Here is a 26,685-nt window from a genome sequence, read left to right as displayed (position 1 = left end):
ATTATAATGGGACATTTCCTTAGGGTAGCCACTTGCTTCTTCCTCTTCTCTTTATATAAAATATGAAATCATTTTAATGATTATGTAGTTTTGTATTCTAGTCTCATTGGAATAATGCACATTTTTCATTATTTTTCTGGTATATGTCTATTTGTTTTTATTTTATTAACACTCATTCTATTTTCATTTACTGTTTTATAATCCACTCTGATGGAATCCCAAAACTATATACTGTATCTGGCACTTCTAGCTTTAAAAGAAGACAGCATTTGGTTAAAGAGTCATTTATATTGTGGAGGTGTCCCCACATCATCTGTTTGTCAGGAATTTCTCTCTTTATGGAAACAATTTCTCACATCTTGTCCCCACATTAATAGTAATGTGTGCCCCACCCACACACATTCCCACATAAAACAACACAGTAAGTAACAAGCAGGGCCAGCTGAAGCAGCAGAATAATAGCCTCCATTTTCTCATGGAGCTGTTCTTTTCTTTCAAGTGCTCTTCATAGCTGTGCTGAGAGCGCAACAGTTATGGTAAAAACATCAAAATAAATGAGAAAGAGAGCTCAGAGGACATATCCCTTGAGGAATACATATATTCACTACACCTTCAACACAAAGGTGTAATCCACTGCAACCTCACTTCCTAATTGAGGGCCTGTTCTAGAAGCAGGTTTTTATTCTACCTGAGCTCTCAGTTAACTAATGGATATATTTATTGTCTAACTTGTACTAATTGACCAGGTTTGTTCAATTCTAGAGATGTAAAGATACCTATAAATACAGCTGGATTACTGCCTTCCAGGACTGAAGTTATGAAATGTTGTCCTGGACTTTTACAGAGTGATACAGTCCATCAGGTATAGTTAATCTGATTTATAGGCACAACCCTGACTCAACCTGTGCAAGCTCTTACAATGTGAAACTCAAGTTTGATGGGTTGAGCAAGGCAAAATTATGATGTCCACCTGGAAGGAACAGTGTATTCATGGCTTGGAACAGTATTCGGTGAGAATAGATCCTTGAGTTTAAATTTAATGCATTCATGCTTAATGTCCCTTCTTTGTCTTAATACAAGTGCATTGTAAATGGTCCTATACATACTGTTTTGTATGTGTACAGTATGTGTACACAATGTAAATGGTTTCTGACTACATTTACAATAGGCCAACACATTAAAATAAAACCCTATGCATTAGTTAAATCTAATTTGAAGAGTGAGTGTAGAAATGTTCATAAACCACTCTGCTTCAAGGAGATGGTAGATTTCCGGAGTGTTGCCACAGACATTGTTTGGGGCCTCCATTGGAGCTGTTGGACCATACTGCAGTTCCCATTTATCAGAGAATTGGAGGGAGGTACCACTGAGGTTAAAAGAGGTGGATATAAGGGTTTTGAGTGGGAGGAGATTGTTATTTAGATTTTTAATAAAATGTTCACATTGAAAATTGACACTGCCAATTAGAATTTGAATTTAACTGCATAGGAGGCATTTGTTCCTTTCAACAAAGCATATTGAAACACTTTGAATTCTGCTTGCGCATATTGTAAATATGATTATTGTAGTACAGAATTACTCACCAGTCTCTTTGACATGGGTGTCTTGTCATCTCCGGGAAGGTGCTGCTCCAGAGCCAGAACAATGCAGTTTGCTATGATGGTAGCCAGGATCATGTATTCAAAAGGAGTGCAGACAAGTTAAGGAAACAAACTTCTTGAAAGTAAATAAAAACAACGAAATGTTTAATATAACCAACAATTAAACATTTGAATAAAACGTCTTGAAACCGTGAACGTTTTTTTTGTTTAAAAAAAGACAGAATTTGAAGGTGACTAGTGCTGACCAGAAAAGAAATGTGACATTCTTTTCCACTCTGTCAAATATAGAGATACTAAAGATGAAATAGCATTCTATGTTTGCACTATAAATTGATGAATAGCATATATGAAATGAGAATGAATGATAATTAATATATATTACATTATATATACATTTCTCATTAAGAGGTATTATTTAACTTTAGTTTAACAAATGTCCAGGTGCTTTACAACATGATAATAGACCATGAAATCTAAATGAAACAGAAGAGAATAACTTCAGGATTTTAGCAGCAACCACAACAAGCCTGTCACTGTAATGTACCCAGAAAATCTGGAAAATACGTCAAAGTTCAGATTATTTCTATTCTAGCAACAGCAGATTTTTTATTTTAATACAGTTGTTCAGGCATATACTGTAGCTTCATCAGTTTATACACAATGTGTGAATAAATGTAGAGCCCGAAGGTTCAAGAAATGTAATTAAAAACTGGCGCAATTTTATTCACCTGCTTTAATGAAAGTCAGACAAGTAGAAATGTGAGGAATGAAATGCAGAAGAGCACAAGTGCGTAATTACACCACCTTTACCCAATATTTAAAGAGCAACGTCAAATATTTGCAATATAATATTTTCTAATTGTTTGCAGTGCCAAGGGTTCATTACTTTGGTAGCTCCAGTCTAACCTACCACATCTATTAATATCCTGCCAAGATGATAAGAGTAAATAAGTTCTAATTTAATAAGATTTTACAGTAGTAATTTCTGTTCTAGAGCACCATTTGTGAGCTAAATGGTTAGACTATATACTAATCACCAAGGGCTGTGGGCTCAGAATTTACTACTGAATGAGCTGTACTGTACTTCTCCATTTCTCAGTTGTACCTACAGTATAATGCAAAGCTGATGCAAAAAGGTTGGCCACAGCGGTTGAAATGGATTCAGTTTCTGTAGACTAATAAAAAAACATTTTAAGATTAAAAATCATACCTTCACTGATTCAATTATTCTGCCTGTAAAATGTAAGAATGACATCCAAATAGGAACCATGCCAATTCATCTGGGCACATCATAATAATGGAATCCTTGTGAAGCATAGGATCAAAAGCAACAGCAGCATTCTGTACACCTCTTATTGGGTCGTATAAATGTGAGAGAAGAAGGGAGAGGGGCTTTAATTTGATGTGGGGTGCAGAAAAAGCTGAAGATTTAGTTAAGCTCTAACATAAAGGCAGCGACATCAAAAACGTACAGTTTCCAAAGTGTAGCATCCCACTCTTTAATACTTATATACTTATGTTAATACCCCTTATTAAAAAGCTTCCTATTTATAGGATACAAGAACAAGTTTCTTGCTTTTTTCCAGCGTACAAATCCTGCTTATCCATGCCTTGGCTGCCTTACAGTGCTCTTCCCACCTCCAGATCTAGCAGTACAAAGCAACAGATCCTTCTACAGCCCCAGAGCAAGAATGGGACATGAAAAGGTCTTTGCCACAATGTGAGACTGCAGGAGATGGGCTGCCTCCTCTGCGTTTCTTCAATGCATGATGGGACCAAGGAGAGTGGGAGGAAATAGCAAGTAACACAAACAAAGGCTTCTCTCTGGGTTTCAGGATCTTCCCAGAGTTCCCGAAGGTTGCAGGTTCGACTCTAGCCTCAAGACAGCCAGGGAATTAGCTATGCGCTCTTTGCCAGGGTGCGTGGGCATGCCATTTCTTCAGATACGTAAAATAAATAATAAAGGAATAAACGTCTCCTTTGCCAACGGGGATACATCAGAGCAAACATTGCTGCCAACCAGCAGGAACAGCAGAAGGGCCACAGAGACACCCACACTGTCCTTTGGGGAAAAAGAGATGATACATTCATTTAATAATGCTTGTATTTTCAAACCTGGATTAATGTTATATGAACAGCCAAAAAAATAAAATAAAAAGGAGGCAAGGCTTTATGTGCTGAACAAAACAGACCGATTACTATCTAGGAGAGATTTAATTCTGAGTTGTTTATTTACCGTGGCAGTGTTTCAGCACAGTCAGTTACCTCAGCCAGTTAGGTTTATTGTCAATCCTCAGTGTGAATACCGTCTAACTGAACTGCGTGCTGATCAGAGTTGGGCCTCCTGTCTTCAAAGTCATAAAGCTGTCTATTTTTACAACAAAGGGAAACAGTTTGACAGTTTGTGCACACACATTCCTGAAATACCTAGTGAAATCTGAAAGCAGATGCCATGTTGATGTTATTTGTCTCTTCTCACTAAAAATGCAAAAATAAACTGACATCTACAGTACCTCAGGCAAGATAAACAGAATATCATTTATTACATGAAAAATAAGTCTTTTTAAGAATATTTTTCATTCTACAGTATATGAATATATAAAGAAAAGGCTTGTCCCATTTTTCTGTATATTACTAAGAAATCAAATACTAAATATAGTAAGTAAAGTACTTAATTAATATTCTGATAATTCTGATTATTCATTAGTTTTAAACAGTTATTTTGTACAGTATTTCATTCAAAATCCTTATCCAACAGGAGGAATAAATGAGATCATGGGTGTGCATACTTTCTGTTTGTAGCAATTATATCAGGGAAAACCTGGAGAAAACTTCCAATGATGCTTCTAAACCTTCACAACTTTGAGAAAAAAAACTGGCTCCAGGCACTTTTCCATAAACAATGATACAAATATGGAGGCTGATGAAAGGGACACACAGAACTAATGAGTGGAGGACGATTAAGGCAAACAAAAAGACAAAATTTCTTTATTTATCCTTAACTTACATGCACTGCAACACAAGATACTGTATACTCTAAGATATTGTTCAACTAAAACAAATACAATTATTTGATTATTTTAGCACCAGTCAGTCTCCATTTTCTTTTTTCTTTTTTTTAGCCATTAACCTGGCTTTCCAGCAGACCTTCTGCTCCAGTCTGCCAACCTGTCAGTCCTATTCATCTTTTGACAGGAATCAAGTTTCACAATGCCTTAAACACAGGTTCCTAGTAGTGTCCTGGGGGCTCACACACCTGCTGGCTTGTGCTCCAACCCAGCTCTCAGATACATAACTGAACACCTACTACTAGGATTAACACAACGGAAGACTCAATCTGAAATGGTTGACTGTTTTTCTGCTCTTACACATGATGGTGGCTGCCATCTAATTCTAAAATCCAAAACATTTGTGTAGGAAAATAACTTATACTAGTATATATTCCAATCAAGCAACTCTCTCATTCAATTAAGGCTTCAATTGGGTAGTTAAGCTCAGCAGATATGAGTTTGCTGAGAGCCAGGGCTGGGAATTCTCACTTTATAGTACTAACCAAACTACTCGCACATCTCTCATTGATATCAATGCAAGTCTGCAGCCACCTGGCAAGTCAAGCTGCTTATAAAGAAGTCAGGAAGGACTGGGCAATTTACCCTACTCCAAAAAAATAACAGAATATTCAGAATATTTCCTCCTGCATATATTTTTATTACATGTTCTATTTTTGACAACACAACGTGTATAACCTTTTCAGTTACGCAGAAAATGACTTTACCTGCCGCTGAGCTCTGGCAATGGAAAAAAAATCTGATACTCAAACAAAAAACATTAATTACACCCATCCATCCTTCCATACAGTATATTGTATGAACACCTGGTTAATGCATCTCCACTATAAAGAAGTGTCCAATTTCATACCTGCTTTTTGTAGTTACAAAGAGATTTTCTCTACAACAAAGGTGTGTCTTTCATAACTGAATAGAAATGGCAATCCTCGCTTTACAACAATTCATCAATGTATCTACATTTTTACATTTCCACACATTGTCTTAAGTCTGTTTATCTTGTTAACTGGCCGTAATAAAGCATTATTATTGTAATGATCATAAACAAGCAATTAGTGTTCTTACTGTACTTTGAGGACTCAGTCCTCTGTTAAAGTAAAATACCCATCCCTCCGTTTATGAAAACATGGTTAACAAATTTTCACTTATCAAAGAACACATGTAATATGTTTTTTGTATTTACGATTAGATTTTCACTACGCTGAACAGAAGATGCCATCCTCATAGCATGATCTCCCACAACACAAGTCCTCAGTTTGCCCACGTTCTTAGAATTTTTACATATTTTATCTTGCCTATTCATCTTAACTATTCTTCTACCGTAAACAGGGTAATGATCATAAGCAATAGTGGTCTTACTTTGATGATACAGGGATTCGTTAAAATCAAGTAACCTGGGTGATTTTCTAGACCTTGGACATGAATTGGAAGGTTTAACATGCAAAATAATGTAAATTTTATTTGGGGATTATGAATTTTCACCTTGTGAAGTTTTCAAGGAATGAGTTATGTTAATATACATTAAATCAAGGGATATGTGTACTGTAGGTGAATTCAAGTCTTCTGAAAAAAGATTCTGTCACAATTAATTTGACTTTTTCAATTTTATATAAAAAACTGGACAAGATGTGCTCTTTAAGGGAAATATTTCCATAGAATGGGAAAAGGATTACTTTAAACTTCAGAATTAACATTTTTTCTATGTGCTAATGACAGTTTACCATGTATCACTATTTCTGCTTATGACACAAAATAAGGTAAATCAGACTAAACTGCTGGAATACACTTTCCCAATTATCCTTGAGTAGCCCCTGACACCTCACTCTTGTTATTTCAATTACAGTTCCCATGGTACCCCTCTGTATCTGTATTCAAAATGGCAGCTTCTGACACAGATGAGAGAAAGGCACCACTGGTGACACTGCACTCAAGGAAAAACCGTATCCATGGCAACCATTTCTCCCCTTCTGTAAAGTCAGGAAAGTGCACAAGTTTAATGAGGGCATAGAGGCTTCAACATTTATCTTCGATAATTAAATTCCAATTCCTAGAATACATTTTTGTTGCTTTTCTAAATTTAAACTGTATCTATGAATCCTAATAGTTTTTTTAGACCTTTAGGGAACCTTTGCTCTGTTGGAGATGAGTGTGTAGACATAAATATACGTAAAAGACTGTCTTGGATTTGTTTGCAAATATTTATTTTTTTCAGTTATTCATTTCCTGTTCATTTTGGAAAAAATGTTTCATTTACATATTCACTGTGGAAAGGATAATTACAAAGTGTGCAATGTATCACTCATATTCACAAATGCGTAAATCTGAAAATGGAGATAAAAATATAGATTGGTATTAAGATAATCATTATTCAAAAGATTTTAATTTATTCTTTGCTGTATAATAATGTTTCGTGTTTTCAATTTGAATTCCAATTTACTCTGCATAAACTTAGCTTTTTTGATTCTCACAAACATTGTTATACTGTATATACAAAGGCTGTGTTTTGTAAAGGAATTACTCATTTTGCATATACATTTCAAGGTCAACAGTTGAGTACATTCAGTGAATGTACTGTCATAAAACAACACAAATACATTCAATGTCAGCTTTTATTGCAATAAGAATCTTTTTTTTTCTGATGATGCAATTTAAATACTCTAAGTCTGGAAAGGGCATTGTCAATCAACTCATTGGTGTCCTTTCATCAACCATGCTCATAACAGGTGAGTTACAGTATTATTGACAGAAGGAGCAATGTGTATTCCAACAATAGCAAAACCTGCTCAGAGAAGATCAATGCACCACTTGCGTCATGTTTGTGTGCAAAGTCAATTGTTATTATTATTCATAATTGTTCTCCTGCTTTTCTCCCAGTTATCTTACATTTGTATGCATTTACAGTATACAACTGGACATTTTACTGAATCAATCTGAGTGAACACCTTTACTCAAGGTTCAATCTAGATGTAAGGTAATTGCCCTGGTTCAATTTAGATATGAGGCCATAGCCCTAACCACTACTCTACATTGCTACAGTACCTCAATATAAATTACACCTTGGCTGACTGAGTCCCCTTGAGTTGTGGCTTCTCTCAAGTAGTTAAGCACGGCTGCATGGATAATTAAAAAAAAACATTTGCTTAAAAAAATTGATTGAGACCTTCAAAATTTTAAAAGGAATCCTTAAAATTGGACCCAGTATTTCAAGTTAACTTCAGTGAGTAAAGCATGGGAACATACACAGGGGCATCAGTTCATGAAATGGGTTACCAGGACATGTTTTAGAGGAGTTTGTGCTGTGATAAAACACTTTATATTTAACAATTTGTATTTATTTTCAAACAAAAACAAACAAATTACAAAAATATGAGAAAACACAGGGGTTTTCACAAGGGTAAAGGGTGCTAATTTAAGTATGGAAGACCCGTACTTAACAACAATTCATCAAAATAAGTACAAATTAGGGGTATGCCAATCTCTACCCAGCCTTATACAATAGATTTTTTGGACCCAGTAGCCCCATAAACAAAAAAGGAAAGGTTGATATTAATTTAGGAATGGGTGCTAAGAAGGAGCATTAAGATTCATACTCCAAAGGACATTTGTTGAATCATACCTGCAGCTGAGAGTATAGAGTCGCACATGTTGTATGTGCAAGTTTGAAATGGATTAGATGCTGTGCATTCCAATCGGTACATCCATGTGTAGTAGATCTTTATTCTATACACAGGGAAACTACAGTATGCAAGGAAAATCACAGAGCAAAGACACTAGATAAATCACTGGGTTATCAGTTAGTTCTTCTTGGTATTTTAGCCAGTGTGGGTAGTGTGAGTGAGTGAATAGGTTTCACACAAATCCTGAAACTTGACCAGGCCACTGGCATCAATGATGTCCCCATGAGCATTTCATGCAGACCAGGGTGGTCAGCTAAAAGCCATTCAAAGGAAACCAATCCTGCCACAGGGAGAAGAACTAAAGATCTTGGAGTCTAATTGGGTTAATTAAATCTCCTTCAATACCTTTCTTAATACCTTGGAATCCAAACATGTCCTAAGCACCTTTAACTAAAAAGTACAAAAATAATTATTTCGAATTATTTATAGCCAGGACACCAACACAGTGTTGGAGTGCTCTAAGGTTGTCAGTGCCTTACCTTTTACTCCTTCAAATGAAACTGGAAAATACAGTTATTTTTTCTAGGATTTTTTTCTAGTGTGTGTGTGGGGGGGAGAATTATGGCAAACAAAGAAATTAAGGTGAGCAAGCATATACCGAAGATCATCTAGTCAGGTCTACATTCATTTTATTTAGGACTTTAAGCACATTTGCTTTATGAATCTGCTGAAAACTAATTAATTGAGATCTTAATGTGCAAATAACTACAACCTAGAAATGGCAATTGAACAAAAAAATGGAGAGGAAGATTAGCCTTGATAATGAAATTCAAAGGTAAGATGACAGATTGGAACTAATTGGGTCTATACCTAGAGAGCCTACAAATATTAATAAATAGGTGGAATTCAAAACTGCCAAAGAATGACATCCATATAGAGTGAAGTATAGTGTTTGGGTTCCAGTATGCCAGTGGAAATAATTCTGATATTTTGTCTGTTGAATGAACAAACGAAAATGATAGTAGTAAACAGCCTCGCTGAGTGCTTCTGCACAGTACAGACTGAGAGGACATCAGTGACAAACGCATACAGTATCGTCTTGATAAACAAATGTGTTCAAAGGCAATCAAGTAGTTCCATTCCATGTAGTCAAATGTATCTAATGAAAACACTGCACTTTAACATATGTTTTTTCATGTGTTTAATGTATGCTTCTCTTTTACATTTGTTTTATTAGGTTTCAAATTATTATTAGTAGTAGTAGTAGAAATAGTAGTGGAAGTAGTAGTAGCAGCAGCATCAATACTAATAGTAGTATTAAGATATTAATTGATGTTGACTGGCTTGAGCGTTTTCTTATTGGAATCAAATTCTAGAAGCTTGTCTTGCTCTATTAGGAGACACACGCATGCCTTCCGCTTAGAGCAGAAAAACAGAAACACAGGTAATGTGATAGCCTGTGGTGTCTCCAATAAAAATATGCCATTTTTGTATGTCGTTACTTTTTTGTGAAGCAGGAATGTAAATATTTGGCAATATATGGAAACATTTTGACTCAGAGAGAAAGAACAAGGACATACGTCTTGGAAGAAGTATCCATGTTCGATTAAAAACCAAATTAAACCATCTTCTTGTTATACAGAGCAATGTAATATTTGTAAGAATCCCCATCATGATAGAAACTACTTTCAATACTGCTAACTCTACTAAAAACACTAATAGCATCATATATCAATCAACTGCTTGCAAGCACCCCATTTGTTTTCCTCAGCATGCAAGAATAATGATAATTATACTGTGCTTATGAACATCAGCTGACTTCACATGGGTCTCATAAAGTAAAGCAATTTGAATAGGCTTACACAGTGTAACAAATGTAGGTCTTTCCACGGAGAAAACATAACATGAATAGATGAAAAATGAAACAAAGTGTTGAATTGCTCCACAAGAATATAGTGCCAAAAAAAATTGCAAACCTCTTAGGATTTCACAGTTTACATCTAAAATGTTATTAGACCTTAATCTGAGCCCTAATAATAAATAAACTTAACCTGGTAACAAAAAAGAAACAAAATATGAGACTTTTTAACATATATTTATCTTTAAATGATGCAATATCTAATAACCATGTATGACAAAGCATGTAAACCTTTAGATTCGATAACTGGTGGCACCTCTTTGAGCAACAATGACTGTAACTGAAAGTGTTCTGTAGCCATCTCTCACATTAGTTTTGAGAAATTATGGTCCATTTTTCCTTACAGAACTCCTTCGACGTTTTGTCTTGCATGGACGGCTACAGTACCTTCAGGTGCAGGAAGAACATTTTGAAGAGGTTTAGAACCAGACTTTCATTCTAAAACAGCATTTTCATCTGCAACCATTCTTTTGTACAAATGTTTGTATATTTAAGATCATTGTCTTGTTGCAAGACCTACTTTCATTTAAATTTCAGGTCGCAGACAGATGGCCTGACATTCTCCTGTAGAATTTTCCATTACAATGCAGATTTCATGGCTGTGATGATGATTGCCAGATGCCCAGGAAAAGCAGCCCCAAACCATCACACTCTCTCACCACTGTGCTTGATGGATGGAATTAGGTTTTTCTGTTCGAAAGCAGTGTTTGGTGTTCGTCAAACATAACGTTTGTCATTGAGGTCTTTGACTCGTCTTGTCCAAAGAACATTGTTACAGAAGCCTTGTGGATCATCTATATGCTCTTTGGCAAACTTCATATGGGCAGCATAATTAATTTCAGTGGTTTTCTCCTTGAACAGTCACATCTCCTTGGATGTTACTCTGAGGTTCATGATTCCTTTATGCTTCCTTCATGATTTTCTGGTTTGTTCTTGGAGAGACCAATAACAAAAAAGCAGTTTCTGTGGTAAGGACACTAAATTATAAAATACATAGGTACAAACACAAAATAATGCACTTCAGCTGGCCAGTCCCAGGGAAAAGATGTACTGTATGCTGTACAGTACAGTATACCAACAGTTTCCTCCTCTTGGCCTTTGAACCATTTTGTCTCCAACAGCTCTAAATCAACAGTGTTTTGGTACTTTTTCCATCACCTTTAGAATACTGAACTTGAATTAGTCTTTCCTGAACTTCCTTTTTTCTTATTTCTGTTTAAATAGTTCTTTATAGCTGTTTATAGCTTTATAGCTGATCCATTTGTGATGAACAGACACAGGATCAGCTATAAAGTATCAAACAAAGTATACTGTATATGTACAGTATCAAACACTTCCACAATAACTGTTTAACTGTTTTGTTTTCATTCCACAGAATTGGCTACATTTCAGACATTCTCATGAGTGGGGTTTGAAACTGAGTGTGACGCAGGTTGGTCAAAGCAAAATCAGACATTCCCTAAGACCATGGCTGGGAACTCCAAGAATCACTGTAAAATAATATATTTATACATAGTAGCACCCCCACCAGTATACCAGAACAACTCACTCATTTCATATTTCACTAAATCAGTTAATCAATTTTCCAAGAAATCCAAGCAAATGCTTTATGTACAAAAAAGAAGAGAAATGGATTGATTTTCTGCAGCTGGTAGACCTCCAAGATGTCTGAAAGGCCGTATTTGATGAGCTTCAGCTTGACTGGGCAAACCAAGAAGCTATTGAAGTTAAGCCTGCAGAGGGATTTTTGCACCAGGGAGAAACGTTTTCTGCAGTGTGCTGTGTGAGCAGAATAGTTGGGTAAAAAGGTTTTGAAGGTCCATCATGACAAGGTGGTGCACCTATTTTTTTGGCTAGCTGAAGGACAGACGGTCAATCATTATTTCGAAGAGGTTTTAATGTGAAGGTAGGAATTGTTTTTTCCCTTGGTGCCCTGCAACCAACATAATTCCTAACATGATTTCAGTCGGCCTGAGGGTAACTCATTGACGGTAGACATTTGGAAGAAACATTTGCAAAAAGTCAATAGGATCATCTCCGTTGGAGTCCTCAAGCAATGAACAACATGCAAATTTGCTTTGTAGCTTCTATCCTGATGGTGTTTAAGAAGGGTTTTTTTCTTCTCTGACTGCAATTCCAGCTCCCACAACACTATGGCTGGTGGTCAGTCTTCTAATCAACTGCCCAATCTTCCATTGCCCATTCCTATAGCAATGTGGTTGGACGGGTTATCTATACTGCTGATTCATAATTAAATTGGAACTTACTTCATTACCAGCAGGGTATACTTGTGCAGTTTTTGTCCCATGTTTTGTACTCCAGGTCTGGCTTGATTTTATACTCGTTCTCAACCCCTTTCCTGGATCTCCCTCTGGCTTAGTCGAAGCTTCCCTTGCTTGACCCAGACATCTTGACTCCTTGAACTTTCTCAAATGTTCGGACCTCTCACCTGCCCAATCATTCTCTTTGGATTTCCCTGTCTGTACTTCTGTGCATTCACATCTCTGCTACTGCTGTGTGGCTGCCCAGCTGCGCAGTTGTGTCCATGTCATTGAGAGTCCCTGAAGCAACGCAGAATAATATTACTCAGTGAGAGAAGCCGTGCATCAGAGAGCAGTACTTGCCTCTCGCCTCTCGGATGATCGCAGGTGCAGTGTCTCCAGCTGTGATTTGCAAGGTAAGAAGCTGCTTCTTGTCTTCATTTTCATTGAGCACAGGGAAGAATGTGTTTCACCATTTCAGATGAGGCGTGTTTCTTAGAGGGTTTAATAATGGATGTAGGTGCAAGAAACAGATTTTTAACTTAATCTAAACTTGACAGCATCCTAACCAAAGTGCCATTTTAGTCAGTGACTACTAGGCACTAAAAAGAAAAGTCTTAACTTTTCGAAAAAACCTTTGGAAGTGCATTCGTTGTCAACAGGCTAGACTTAAAATGGTGAAATCTGGACAGCAGGCCTCAACCTGAGCTCCAAAACATCATGTACTGTAACTACAGTATTTGAGTGACTTGAGATCCCACAGACATGTTTCTAACACGTGATTCACAAACCGTCAATGTGACGTCCTTTATATTTTCTCCCGTTGCAGCTGAAATTAACTCAGGCACACATGACTTGCCATGTTTCTGGGTGATTTGGCAGAGAGTTTGCAGTTACAGTCAACGGGCAACAGCTGTTACACCATGTGGTTGGAAAGACAACCAAGGAACTTGAAATATAGGATGCTATTCCCATGGAATCACATCTGCACATGCCTTTTGTCTGTTGAGGATTTCCATAACATCTTGTAATAGGTCTCATGCAGAATATCAATTATTAGACACACTAAATCAAGTATACTGAATCTGCTGATGCTTGGTGTGTTAAGGTATTTGTCATCAAAAGGATATTGCATTTAGTAATGAAAATGTGTCCATAATTCAACTCTTAATAGAGTTATAATAAATAACAATTTAATAAAATTTAAAAAACGTACGCAAAAGTCAAAACACTGTCAATAACACTTAAAATGCATTAATAAATTAGCTTTCTTGGCAATATCCAATAACTAAACAGAAGTAGAACATTTTGCCTGACATAGCTCACAGATACCGTACATGTATTGTCATTTGATGATGACCTGCAGTTACTGCATAAAGATAATTTTAGAAAGTAAAACAACAAAGAAAGTACAGTGGTCCTGCTGGTTTATATTTAAAAAAGAACCATATTTTCCTCCCCCTATAATGTGGAAGTATGGTGATGAACGATTGGGAACTGGGATTTTGAGAGACAAAGAAATCAAAAAAAGATTTTTTTTCTTAAGGATATTCTACAACTTCTACATTGTGAGGTTGGACACTCACTGAGTATACTGTAGCAAGAAGCCTTTTCATATGGAACATATCCCTCTGCTGCAGGTGTTGCAGCTCAAGCTGTTGGTGTTGAGGAAATTAACATTGTTCACCCCGGGATACGGAAGTACAAATGGCTGTAGGCTACCAGGAGAGATAACCCAGGTGCTTTGCAGTTCAAGCACTGTTTGACAGAACGTTAGGAGCATTTCTGTGTCTTTGGGGTCCAAGGATCCTGGTTCTGGACATGAGGAACAACAATTTTTCAATGAGAGTGGACTTGACCCTACTGTATCTCAGTGATGCACCTTCTCTTTTGACCTGAACATTCAAGGGAATCCAAAAACTCAAAACGATTTATTTGCAATCTCAGTCAAGTGTGACGTGAAATTGATGATTTAAGCAGACTGTGGGTTTCTGTGTATAAAATGTGAAGATTACATAGCTGGTACAAATACTTCTGAGGTTCTTTGAGTAATTCAGGTAATCCTACATACTTACAGTACATCCTTACCATCCTTACGTCCTGTGAGTTTGATTAAGTACTTTATTCTAGCACTTTTGACTGGTAAACAAAACAGTTCCAAATTCAAGGCACTAAGAAATGAGAATTCAGAAAAACAGAATTAATTAAAACATGGCTGAAATCTGCCAGTCATTTAAAAATATGATAGCAAACAGCAAATAATTCCCTAGTTGCTTAAATAGGCCTGCCTAGGTACAGTATATTTTGCTGGTAAAAGTGAGGAAGTTGAAATCTGCATCGTTTCATTTATCCATGAAAATTCAATGACTAGTGTAACATACCTATGTTTTAACTGAAAGGCAAGTCTGTGTTTGCAAAATGTCACAAATCCATAAAATTCATAAATAATCTTTAATCTTTGGGTTACAGCATCTTGCTGCACAGTAAATTAAGTGGTGGAGTGAGAATTAGTTGTACCAATTCAATTAAGTGGGGAATTTTATGTAAAAGCAGAGTGGAATTCAGACAGGACAACAAGGTTTACCATCCCTACTCTTACAAATAGTAGTGTGGGATGTTTAATGAAGCAGTCCGGATCTCATTTTAACCTCTCTAAAGGATGGCATCCCTGGACATCATACAGGAATACTGCATTGTGAATTCTAGTTCAGAGGGAAAAGCACCTCAACTGGTCTACCACACCACTTAATAGCAGCAAACTGGATTTACTTTGAGGCCTCTCATCCTAGTTCTCACCAGGCTGAGCTTTGCTTCTGCGATCCGAAAAGATTGGGCTACAAGGTGAAAACGCATGCAGCCACAAGACATGGTGCTGGTATAGTTTCATAATTGCACACTATTTATGATTAAATTTAGCTACTTTGAGCAGGTGACATCATTTTATAAAATATAAATACAAATCTTATTAGAATATTGCTTGTTTGCACTATAGTTTCATCGACTTCAACCCCCTTTGAAGAAAATAGTCTAAAGGAGTAACATAACAAGGAGTAAAACAATCTCAGGCTTTTCAGCTAATGCGTCACTTTTTTTAGTTCTTCTAAAAGAAATTTGTAATTTTGTCAAAAATAAAACATTATACAGAATTACCAGTTCCCAGATTTGAGATATACTGTTAATAGGCCACTTTGATAACTGATTCTATAATAATCTGTTCCCTCTCCCACTTTTCACTTCAGCACCAGCTTTGGCTTCTTTGAAATTGTCAAGCTGTTATTTTCGGACATGAAAGGAGGCTTTTGTGCCACAAATCAAACGGTTTAGACTACAACACAAAAATTGCACACACTGACTTTCTCTGTGAACATCAGTGCAACCTAGAGCATAATGAGAAGCACTATTGTAACCATGTCTAAAATGTTTACTTCATCTTTTGTTAGGAGCTAAAAGGTAAAGTCTTAATTGTAAACATTTTTTTCTATTAGTTATATCATGCATAAATATTCAGTCCCTGACAATGGTGGCACATTTCGTGAAATTACAAAATATGTATATACATTAAAATGAATATTTTTTAATCAAAAACTGATTGCTCAGAAATAATATTTTAATGGGCATAAGAGGTTAATGTCTTAATGTATATGGGAAATAAAAACAATAGAGTACGTTGGGGGTTTTTTTCCAGAAAGTGGGGAATGCTCAGAAATTCTGGATATACGCCACTCAGTCAGAGCTTGGGTAATCATCGGTCTCAGCAAAAATGTCCATTCACATTTCAATTTGTGTTGCATTCACGACTTTGCCAGTTTGTATTATTAAAGATAATTTAACATTAATTTTATAATTCCTGGAACAATTACACTGAAGAACTCTTCAAGCAGGCAGGTCAAAATAGAATAAAAGAGGAAAATGCCTTGTCTGTTGGAGGACTTTGCTGACACAAAGTCAGTCTTCATGTCTGATGTGTGACAAAGTTCATCAAGAAACCAAGGGAATAGCTTATTCATTTCAGGAATCACTGACATTCAAATTTCGGCCAAATAAACACAGAATGTACTGCCAATTTTCTATCCTATATGAGAGCATATACTTTTGTTCTAAACAGCTTTGAACAGTGTTAAGGCACCAATTCATGTCCTTCAGACATCACTAATTGAATAATACAGAATACTGTACCATTTCTAAATGATTTTCAAATATTTTCTTACAAAGCAAGAGATTCACCACTCAGCACACTAATATGTTGCAGAATAATATGACTCATTTTAGAGATACATAATGCATGCAATAAGTGGTGATATTGATAACTGATATAACACAAATTAAGTTCTCTACATGCAAAATGTTTAGAGCTCTAAAAAGACAATTAATTTATACTACAATGTCATAGGAGCAATTTCAAAGAAACTTTCAATTTCTGTAGCAATCAACTCAAATCCAAACCTTTAAACATGTTTTGCTCATTTTCAGTATTTCCATATAATGAAGTAATAGTAAATTTACTGCAAATTTTATTTGATTTCATTTGAATTTATTTTGAAAAGATGGAAAAAGAAAAAGGTAAATTAGTAAATAATAACTGTATTACTTCTCAGAATCCTATCCTATGGAGAGTGAGGTGCTGCCCTCAGTCACCTAACCAGTTCTGAGAAGACACTGATCAGGTGATAATTTAAAAACAGGAAGCAGAGGCTTTAAAGGGGTCATTCTCATCTTCCACAGACAGCAGATCCAAAGTGGGGCAAAATTATCCGACTGAAGAAATGTGAAGGAAGCAACTGAGATACCATGGCACTGTGGAACATATGTTACGGGAACAGGTATTGGTTTATTCCGTGCTGTCACACCTGAAGGAGGCTCCAAAGCCCAAACCTTGTGTTTCGTTTCTTCTATTTTCAGCGTGGAATAAACCTTTATGTGTTCAATATTACAGCCATCCCCCAATTATTTGAACCTGTCTTTAGGAGAAGATAACACAAAGCAAGAAATTAATGTACTGTCATATTGTTACTGAAGGTGAAGAATGATAATAATTGCTGCTTCATATGTACCTGTCATTTTAAGGACTTATTAAGGGCTCAGTCATGCTTTGAGGGATTACATTAAGACAGAACAAATTGACTGGGCATTGTTACACAGCCCACTCACAGGCAATGGAAAATGGTGCAACTTTTAAAGGAATGCCATGACTGCAATACAAAAGCTGACAACAACTGAAGATAATGTACGGTATTATCTTCAATATACTGTATCTGCCTGTTACAAACAGCTGCTATTGACCACTGCATGGCTTGAGACGAATCATATTCTATTTACACACATTCCATACAAATTCATTGGATCAACTCGATAGGGCACAAAGGCCTTGAAGTAAATAAAGCTGGGACTGTCACTCAACATTAGCCTCATCTGTGCCAATGAACTGACCCACAGCACACACACACAGTGCCCTCGTAGGAAATCCCATATCTTGCCATTGGCGTCATGTCACATAGGCCTCTCTTTTATTAGACACACAGGAGATCTACGGGACACTTCCTCCCACACAGGAAACTACCTTCTGTCCAGCTGACTAGAAAGAACACATGCTGTTCCCTCTCAGTGGCACCTGAGCAAAAATGAAAGCTGCTGTGCACATCGTTCTGTTCAGATGTCCTTACTGGCCCATCGATCCTCCTCACCTCCTGCTGTTCCCACATCATGCTGGATACAGAAGGGCTTTTAATAAGGTTTTTTTTTAATTGCACTATTATTTATGCAAGTGTGAATATGATTATCATGCACAGCTATGACCTTTTAAGTAAAAGAGGAGGGGTGTGATTAGATGCTTGTGTCTTGTGCATGCTGCTGTGCATCAGGCAGCATCAGACCTTTTGGGAAAGGCCAATTTCTCTTCTTTAACTCAACCGCAGAGAGTAACACAATGGCAAAATTCTTTCTACTAAATGCAAATGTACCATCAAATCTGATTTTGTCTGATCTTTAAACAATCATAGAATTACAAAAGCAATTGCGGTCAAAAGAAGGCGTGAAATGTTCACAACTGTACATGTGCACTGTAACATCAACTTCTGAACAGTCAGTTCTCACCAAGGGCTATAGTCAAGACACCTACTGTATTTCTTATTATGAGATCAAAATAATCAGAAACTAAACTTGTTATATCGTCTGTTTCTTTCCCTTATTATGTGCTAGTCAGTGTGCAGTTGTTTTCAACATGTCATTACTGATGCTTTGTGGGAAATCAAAAAGTAGTAGAATCAAAGTGTAATTTCAAAAGATAATTAATTCCAACAACAAAAAATGAATCTCAATGCTTGTTGAACACCTATTACAAAATTGTAAACATGCTATACAGTTATAAAAAAATATTATAAAGTAAATATATACTGTAAACTGTTGGCATCAATACTTCTGTGAAATCTCTATCCCAATATATCAAGTCACTAGGTGTTATTAGGAAGGCGTGCTCATGTACCTATTTTATGGTGCCAAACACATTGCATGTGTGTTTAAATAGAAATAAGAAGCTAATTAAAGTTTGAATTTTATCGCCTTAAAGGTAAGCAATAAAAGAAGACAAAAAAGATTGGTAAGCACTGGAAAATCAAGCGATCATTGCCATTCCTCGCACTAAGATCTCTGTTGCTCTAAGCCCACAGCTTGCACTGAGGTGGTCAGTTTATGTTTAGCATGACTGATCTACATTTGAGCTGTTCAGCAGTTATTCCTGGATAAAATTTACTCAGCTGAAAAAGGAAATATATTTCTGCACAGGTTACAGCAAAGCTTCTGACAATTCACAACTGTCTTAGTTGAATGAACATAAAACTTTGTACACCTAGACATTGACCTGTACAAGACTATACATACTGTAGATCCTGAACAGTGCTCCAAGTGCTTTTCAAAAGGCAATGGAAATCATTTGGTGTAATGTGCTGCTTTCTGAAAACATTTTAGCCGATTGTGTTTTTTACTCTGAAGATACGGCAGAAGCAGAATAAGTGACAAACTGTTTAGAGATAAAGGAGTTCTTTCTTCCTGACTTCGAAAAACAATAGGATTACACAATCTGGGTCTTTAGTTTGGAGTTGTCTTTTATGAGATATGATCTTTATTTAATTAATCACTACACTATTATCCATATCACATGTCAGCACAGTTTGACAGCGCTTGGTCTCTTGGTGCTGTTTTGTGTCTATACATTTCAACCTGAAGCAGGTTGTTTGCTTTTCTTGCACTTCCTTTGTAAGAGATTTAGTTAACACTTTTAGTTAATAGCTGCAAATTTAGAAAAAATAATGAAATATCTGATCTCTTGCTCCAAGTTGTGATGTTGCCTACATCCTGTACAAGACCTAAGCCCATGTCTCATACTACCTTCTGCATATTCAGCATCAGGTAGAACAAAGTTCAATAGATACTTCTGTTGTATTCTAAATGAATGCATTTCAAACAATGCATTTGAGGCTACTATTTGAAAGTGTGATAGAGACCTTTAATTGCATGAGATTTAAAATATGTATAATTTAAAAAGATGTCTCAAAATTCTAAGTCCAGCATGATTTGGATTGTTTTACTTGTCTATTTGATTTTTAAAAACAACACTTTGATGATTTAGTGTCCCAAAGAGAGTGGTTTAAAGTGGAGGAAAAACACAAAATTTAAATTAATTTAGAATGACTGAATATGGCTCATTGCAAGTACTGTTTCAATGATATTTTGAGGCACATGATGCTATGATATCATTGGCACACTTAGACTAAATGGATCAGAAGTCATTAGGCATAATGCTTATAAATTACACTTGCAAAGTTAATTACTGAAACAAGACACCTTGTGTGAACCAACAGACTTGCCTCTAGGGCACTTTAAGTACTATCCAGAATGAGATAGCCAGAAACTACAGAGGACCATGCCAAACAGCAACACTGCACTGAAAGCACTGGAAGCAGACTGTTTGTCCTACGGGCGCTTACTTGCAACTTGGCAAGTTGCCATGGAAACTAGACCTAGCTCCCTGATGCCAAGACAGACTCAGAGAGTTTGACAACACTGAAAAAAAACCAAGTCAGATCCCAGTGTTAATGACCCTGCAATTCTGAAACAAACAATGTTGTCTCTGCAAGGAATTGCTTTTAGCTGCAGGGTTTTCTGGCTAATACAGCTAAGGCTTCCGCAAAGTCAATTTATAACATCCATCACTCAACACAGTTTTAGGGATGAATAGACATTTACAAGCCACATAACCCGTGAGATCATACACTGTCCTGAGGCCTATCCATCTATTTGATGGCACTGAATTAACATACATAAAAGATATTTAATTATGAAAGTATCACATATACTCTTTGACATTACTTGAGTTTACTTCAATGTTTGAGGAAGACAAATCCATTCAAATACCTGACTTTTTTAAAACCCACTCCCCACCCGGGACATACTGTTCTGTTTCCCATGTTTATGTTCTTACTATGAGCTTACTGTAATTATTCAGCTCATTATCTGTTTAAACTTTTTTTCAATAATGTCACAAACGGAGATTATTACTAATCTTGGACGATGCGATATTCATTTAGGTGAGTTAAGCACTATCACCGGTTTGTTAATACAGCTCTGTATGCTGCTGTCTAAGAGCTGAAGACTTTCATAAAGGTTTAATTATGTAAATTATTAGCTCAACAGCTGTAACACAAATTCCAAAGTCAGAAACGGTGGTAGAAGGGAGTTGTCGGCTTTTTATGTTCCCTCTACTTAAAAATAAAATTTGAGAAACTTCCAGATTTCTTCCTTCTTTGTGTAAAAAGCTCTGACAGCATCATAAATGCCTTGTTGAAAAACAACCAAGTTGACAAGTTGATACTGTCAGATTATTGACCATGTAGAATCCTATTTACAGACAGACTAATCAAGAAATATGCAATTCCAGCCAATGTGATATAATTATTCTGATGGGGAAAAATAACCAAATTAACAATGGAAGGATAGGAAGTTAAATTATTAAATGAGAAGTCTAAACTCCTTTGGATTTTGTAAAAAAAAACACTAAAGAAAACAAAGAATCTTAACAGCAAAAACATAAAATGCCTTTGCTAAATGGAAAAAAATATCACAGGCAAAATAAGATAAATATCATGTCCTTCATGATGAGCAAATTACTCTCTGGATTATGTAAATTTAAAAAATAAAAAGGAAGATTAAGATTAATAATTATTTATCTGAATAAATAAAGTGAATACAGAAGCTTTTCTCTTAATTATTGCATAGAGGCTAATCTTATTTGTCAGATCCACACTCAGACACTCAGATACTGTCACAATTATCACTGCAAAACCAAATGAGCTAGATGGGGATGAATGGCTCCCTCTTATTTGTAACTTTTTTATGTTGTTCCCATTTTTTGCTTGATGCTATGACTTGTACAGATGGTCTCTTTGTTCAAAGCTGTTCATTTCATATAGGTTAATATACTGTACCAGATACACAGATACAACCTCTGGAAGACATGACAAAGTGGCTATTGATCAAAACATTAAATTTAACAACCCAAAGTGTAAAGTGTTTGGCATTAGAACTATGTGTACTACTGTACATCCCTTCTTAAGAAGTCTTCAGTGATTTATTGCAGAAGACCAAATTATTAAAAGCAAAAGTACTCAAAACATGTTCTACAACAGCACACTGTTATCTAGCTACTGAAGTCCCTCTTCCCTCGAAAAGAAAAACACACCAGATTTGCTTTGGTATGTTGCCAGGTAATTACAAAGCAATCAGGGAACTTACTGCAATATAAAAACAGATTCTGATAAATCTCAAATTTAGAAGGACTTATCAGCACCTGCACCACAGTGATTCAGAATCTAATTAGTTCCATCACAAAGAACCTGGATAAACATGTCTAATCGACCTGTCACTGACACACACAGATGTAAATCTCATAAGCCCAGCAGATGAATTGCTGATTAGTCCGTTCTTAAAAAACATATAACATATTTACAATTATTCATTCCAGAACAGCCTCTTTCAAAGTATAGAATCCTATCTGTAGGGTTTCCAGATAGTAATCAAATACATTATTTTCCATCCCTTTTCTAACCACTTCATCCAATTTAGGATCACAGGGGAGACAAAGCCTATCTTGGCAAGTAATGGGCGTAAGGCAGGGGTACACCCTGGACGGGATGCCAGTCCATTCTATGGCAGACACAGACACAAACAGACATTCACACATTCACACCAGGACCAATTTTCCCAGAAGCCAACTAATCTACCAGTATGCTTTTAGACTGTAGCACCTGGAGGAAACCCATGTGAACATGGGGAGAACATACAAACTCCACGCAGATAGAAAACTCCAAGGTGGCAAGATAATGACATATAAATAAAAAATTAGCTGTAAATTGTGAAAAGATTGAACTCCCCAGAACCACCCACAAACCCCACACAGACATGACATCTGGTCAGGAATTGAACACAGGGACCCAGAGCTGCAAGGCAGCAATGCTAATTAATGCCCCACCATACCATCCAAATCAGACACATTGAACTAATATATAAAATTTAAATGACATCACTACATAGAAGGCTTCACAATTCATTTGGTCTTCTTGACCAGCGCAAGCTGCAGCTCTGGATTTAGTGGTAGGACAAAGTTGACCATGCACTTCTTCTTGCTTGGAAACATGGAAAAGTTACTGTAAGTCCACAATGAACTTCTTTTTCTTCACTGAATTGACACACTGGTTTAGGTTAGTCATTCCTGTTATTTAGGACTGCAGTGAAGCCAGTCAAGACCTGTTAAACTCAGGTGTCTTTCTTTTTAGTACCTGTACTAAATCAAATCCAATTGGATTCACAGAGTAATGAAAAAGCCAGAAACACAATCTTATTTTCAATCTATAATAATAACAATAATAAAAAACAACTTTATTTTAAATAGCGCCTTTAAAGGTGGCTTCTCAAAGCGCTTTACAGAATGAGAACAACAATAAGTTAGAATACACAAGATAAAACACAATTACAATATACAGAGGAGACCGTGGATGATGGTACTAGGAAAAGCAGAGGGGTGAAGAATGGAACCAGTTAAGTAAAGGATCTTCTAAAGAAGAAGGTTTTGAGTCTGGATTTGAAGAAGTTTAGAGAAGGTGACTCTCTGACATCCTTGGGCAGAGAGTTCCAGACCTTGGGGGCATAACAGGAGAAGGCCCCATCTCCCATACAATGTAGAGGGGCTTGGGGGACAGTTAGGAAACCAGAATTAGAAGAGCAAAGGTTGCGAGGTGGTGAGTAAGGCAATAATAGTTCAGACAGGTACTGAGGTGCCAAGCCATGCAGAGCCTTATAGGTGAGCATGAGGATTTTAAAGTCCACACGAAATTGACAGGAAGCCAGTGGAAGGACTCCAGGATAGGAGTAATGTGATCACTTGCACTAGACCTGGTCAGGATCCTGGCTGCTGAATTTTTGACATACTGCAGTTTGTTCCAAGTAGATATAGATACCCCAAGCAAGCAGAGCATTACAGTAGTCAATTCAAGAGAACACAAATGTGTGGATCAGCTTTTCAGCCACAGTTAATGATAGCATAGGGCGTAGTCTAGTGATATTTCCGAGGCGAAAAAAGATGTTTTGACAATATGCTGCACATGTGAGTCGAATGTTAAGCCAGAATCTAATATCACCCCAAGGTTTTTCAATTTAGACTGAAGCTCAAGTACAGAACCATCTACAGATAGAGTTACAGGATTGGCTTTACGAAGTTGATGGGGTGCCAATAAGCATGACTTCAGTCTTGTCACAGTTAAGATGAAGAAAATTTTGAGTCATCCAAGTTTTTATGTCAGAGATGCAATTAGATAGAATAGAGACAGCCACATCAGTGTCAGGTTTAGTATGGATGTATATTTGAGTATCATCAGCATAGAAATTATAGCTGAGGCCATGTGAAAAAGCTGACCAAGTGGAAAAATGTAAATGTTGAAGAGCAAGGTGCCCAGTATTGAGCCCTGAGGAACAACAGACTTAACAAGACCAATTTCCAACTTATAGCCATTAAGACAGACAAAGTGACAGCAATCAGTGAGGTACTGTAAGACTTGAACCATTTGAGAGCAGTGTCAGAAACTCCAAACACAGTCTCAAGACGAGAAAGTAAGATGCCATGGTCAACAATGTCAAAAGCAGCACTGAGATCAAGAAGGATGAGTATAGAAAGAGAACCAGAATCAGAAGCTATTAGAAGGTCTTTAGTGACTTTGATCAGGGCAATTTCTGTGCTGTGAAGTTGACGGAAGCCAGAGTTTTTTAATTAATTGACAATGTTTTCATTGGGAAACATAATGAATTCATAATGAATGTATTTTTCCTGTTTTCTGAGGTTTATGGAAAAAAAAGTGTTCCATTTAGATACATACCACCACATCATTGATGATGAAGTTGGAGAATAACTAATACTCGTGCTACATTAATTAACATGAATTATTATAGTATTAAATAACAATCATTTTAAAATGTAAACCTTTTAAACCGTTTAAGAATTACACATTACTGGAGTCAAAAGCTTTTTGCTAATCATTGAAATGAGGTTATTCAACAACACTGCGCATTAATGGCTAATCCATCTTATAGACTTAATAAATCCTTATATTTAATATATAAAATGTGCTACGAACACTAAATTGCAGCACCCATCTGGGTGGAGTGTGGCAGCTATTCTGTGCCCACAGCTCCCCACCCTGCAGGTCAATTGGAGAGTGAGTAACTACTCTACCAATCATGGTGAGGGGGATATTTAGCTGGCTAGATTGAGCTGGCCTGATTGGAACCAGAGTGCATGGGTATTCAGATACTATAGTAATATTTTAATTTGATCAGTAATGGCAATATCCAGAAATGGAGTAAAGTGCCTGCACATGGCAGCAATTCTATTCAAGATCAGAATACACCAGCAGGCTTATGTAATCTTTGTTGCATCATTCAACAACAGAAGTTCTTTAAATCTTTCTGTGATAGGCTTATATAATAGTCTTGATAGCAGTTCTCAAAAGTAAAAGCTTATGTAACCAACAAGCTAGAGCACATAGTAAGGCATGTGATTGAATTTAATGGAACTACTCTACCAGCTTTTACTGATGCTACGTATGAAGATGTCAAAATCAGGGAAAGTGGCAGTTTTATTGAGTTCACAAGGGAAGTCAAGTTTTTCAATAAAAATAAGCTATTGTACACATTCAATATAGTGACAGTGACATGCCACAGTTCAGTGATGATACAGAGCAAAGTTTTTAAATTAATTAGGACAATAAGAGTTAGAAAAAGGATGCAGGATGTTCAAAAAGCAAGAATCCTCTTTTTCTCAAAGTGCATCAGCCGTTTATTGTTCTGGATTTTATTTTATTCACTTTCAAACAGAATTATGCCATTGCAGAGTCTCATCTGCCTCTTCATTCCCATCCTCACATATTCTGGAATGTTGGTACACCACAACGTCTGAAGATTTACACTAACAAAAAATCAAGTGAGGTATTTCTTGATTTACAAAACAAGATTTAACACTTCCCACATTCTACAAATTGTGCATGCAAACTATATAAATGCTGGAAAAATCACAAGTATTTCCCTTGAGATTTTTAGAATAGAGCCACGTCTGTAAAAAGCATACGTTTCCTGATCTACCTGCCCCTACTGTATATGCCCATTCTCTTACTTTGCTAGAGCTCGCAGGGATACTGGGATATTTCAAGAGATTTGTGTGCATGCAGACAACAATTGCTCCATGTGTTTTGTAGGTGATTGTTAAAGGTTATGCAGCCTTTAATTCAGAACACCTCGGGCCCCCATAAGAAGCAGTGTTAATAGGGCTGCAAAGGTACACATCTGACAAGAAACAATAAAGATGAGGGAAAAGTTTTTTCTATCATTGAAAACAACTCTGGTGAATTTATTGGAATTTCACAGAAATTAGAAAATGTGGAGCCAAGAGTGAGTGAAAATACTATACAGCCTAATTCAAACCCATCTACACAAATTTATCACTAGTTGCTCTATAAGGTTTTTAAGTTGTTTAATTGTCCTGAGTATAGTCTCTCTTCCACATCATAGTTGCAAACCAAACAGTGCACATGCCTGATATGCTGTTTTTTCCCAGTGTACTTGTTCAGAGTGTTGATATCAATGTTAACACCTTCTAGCTGATCTCTTCGGATCTCAGAAGCTGAATAA

At 36.5% G+C, this 26,685-nt stretch overlaps 1 protein-coding gene across 1 annotated transcript in view; it reads right to left on the bottom strand.

Annotated features, from left to right (window-relative positions):
- The window catches only part of cacna1ea (calcium voltage-gated channel subunit alpha1 Ea), a 177,245-nt gene extending 175,556 nt beyond the window's left edge, over positions 1–1,689 (bottom strand). The window contains exon 1 of the mRNA XM_088927597.1: positions 1,584–1,689. Coding sequence (XP_088783723.1) covers positions 1,584–1,676 — 93 coding nt within the window. The 5' untranslated portion in view covers positions 1,677–1,689. The remainder of the gene's footprint in view (positions 1–1,583) is intronic.
- Positions 1,690–26,685: the final 24,996 nt, after the last annotated feature.

Source organism: Atractosteus spatula, chromosome 11 (genome assembly GCF_055471065.1).
Source record: "Atractosteus spatula isolate fAtrSpa1 chromosome 11, fAtrSpa1.hap1, whole genome shotgun sequence".
In the NCBI taxonomy this organism is placed as follows: Eukaryota; Metazoa; Chordata; class Actinopteri; order Semionotiformes; family Lepisosteidae; genus Atractosteus; species Atractosteus spatula.
Note: the sequence above shows the minus strand (reverse complement) of the source record. Positions and strands in the feature narration are given on the sequence as shown.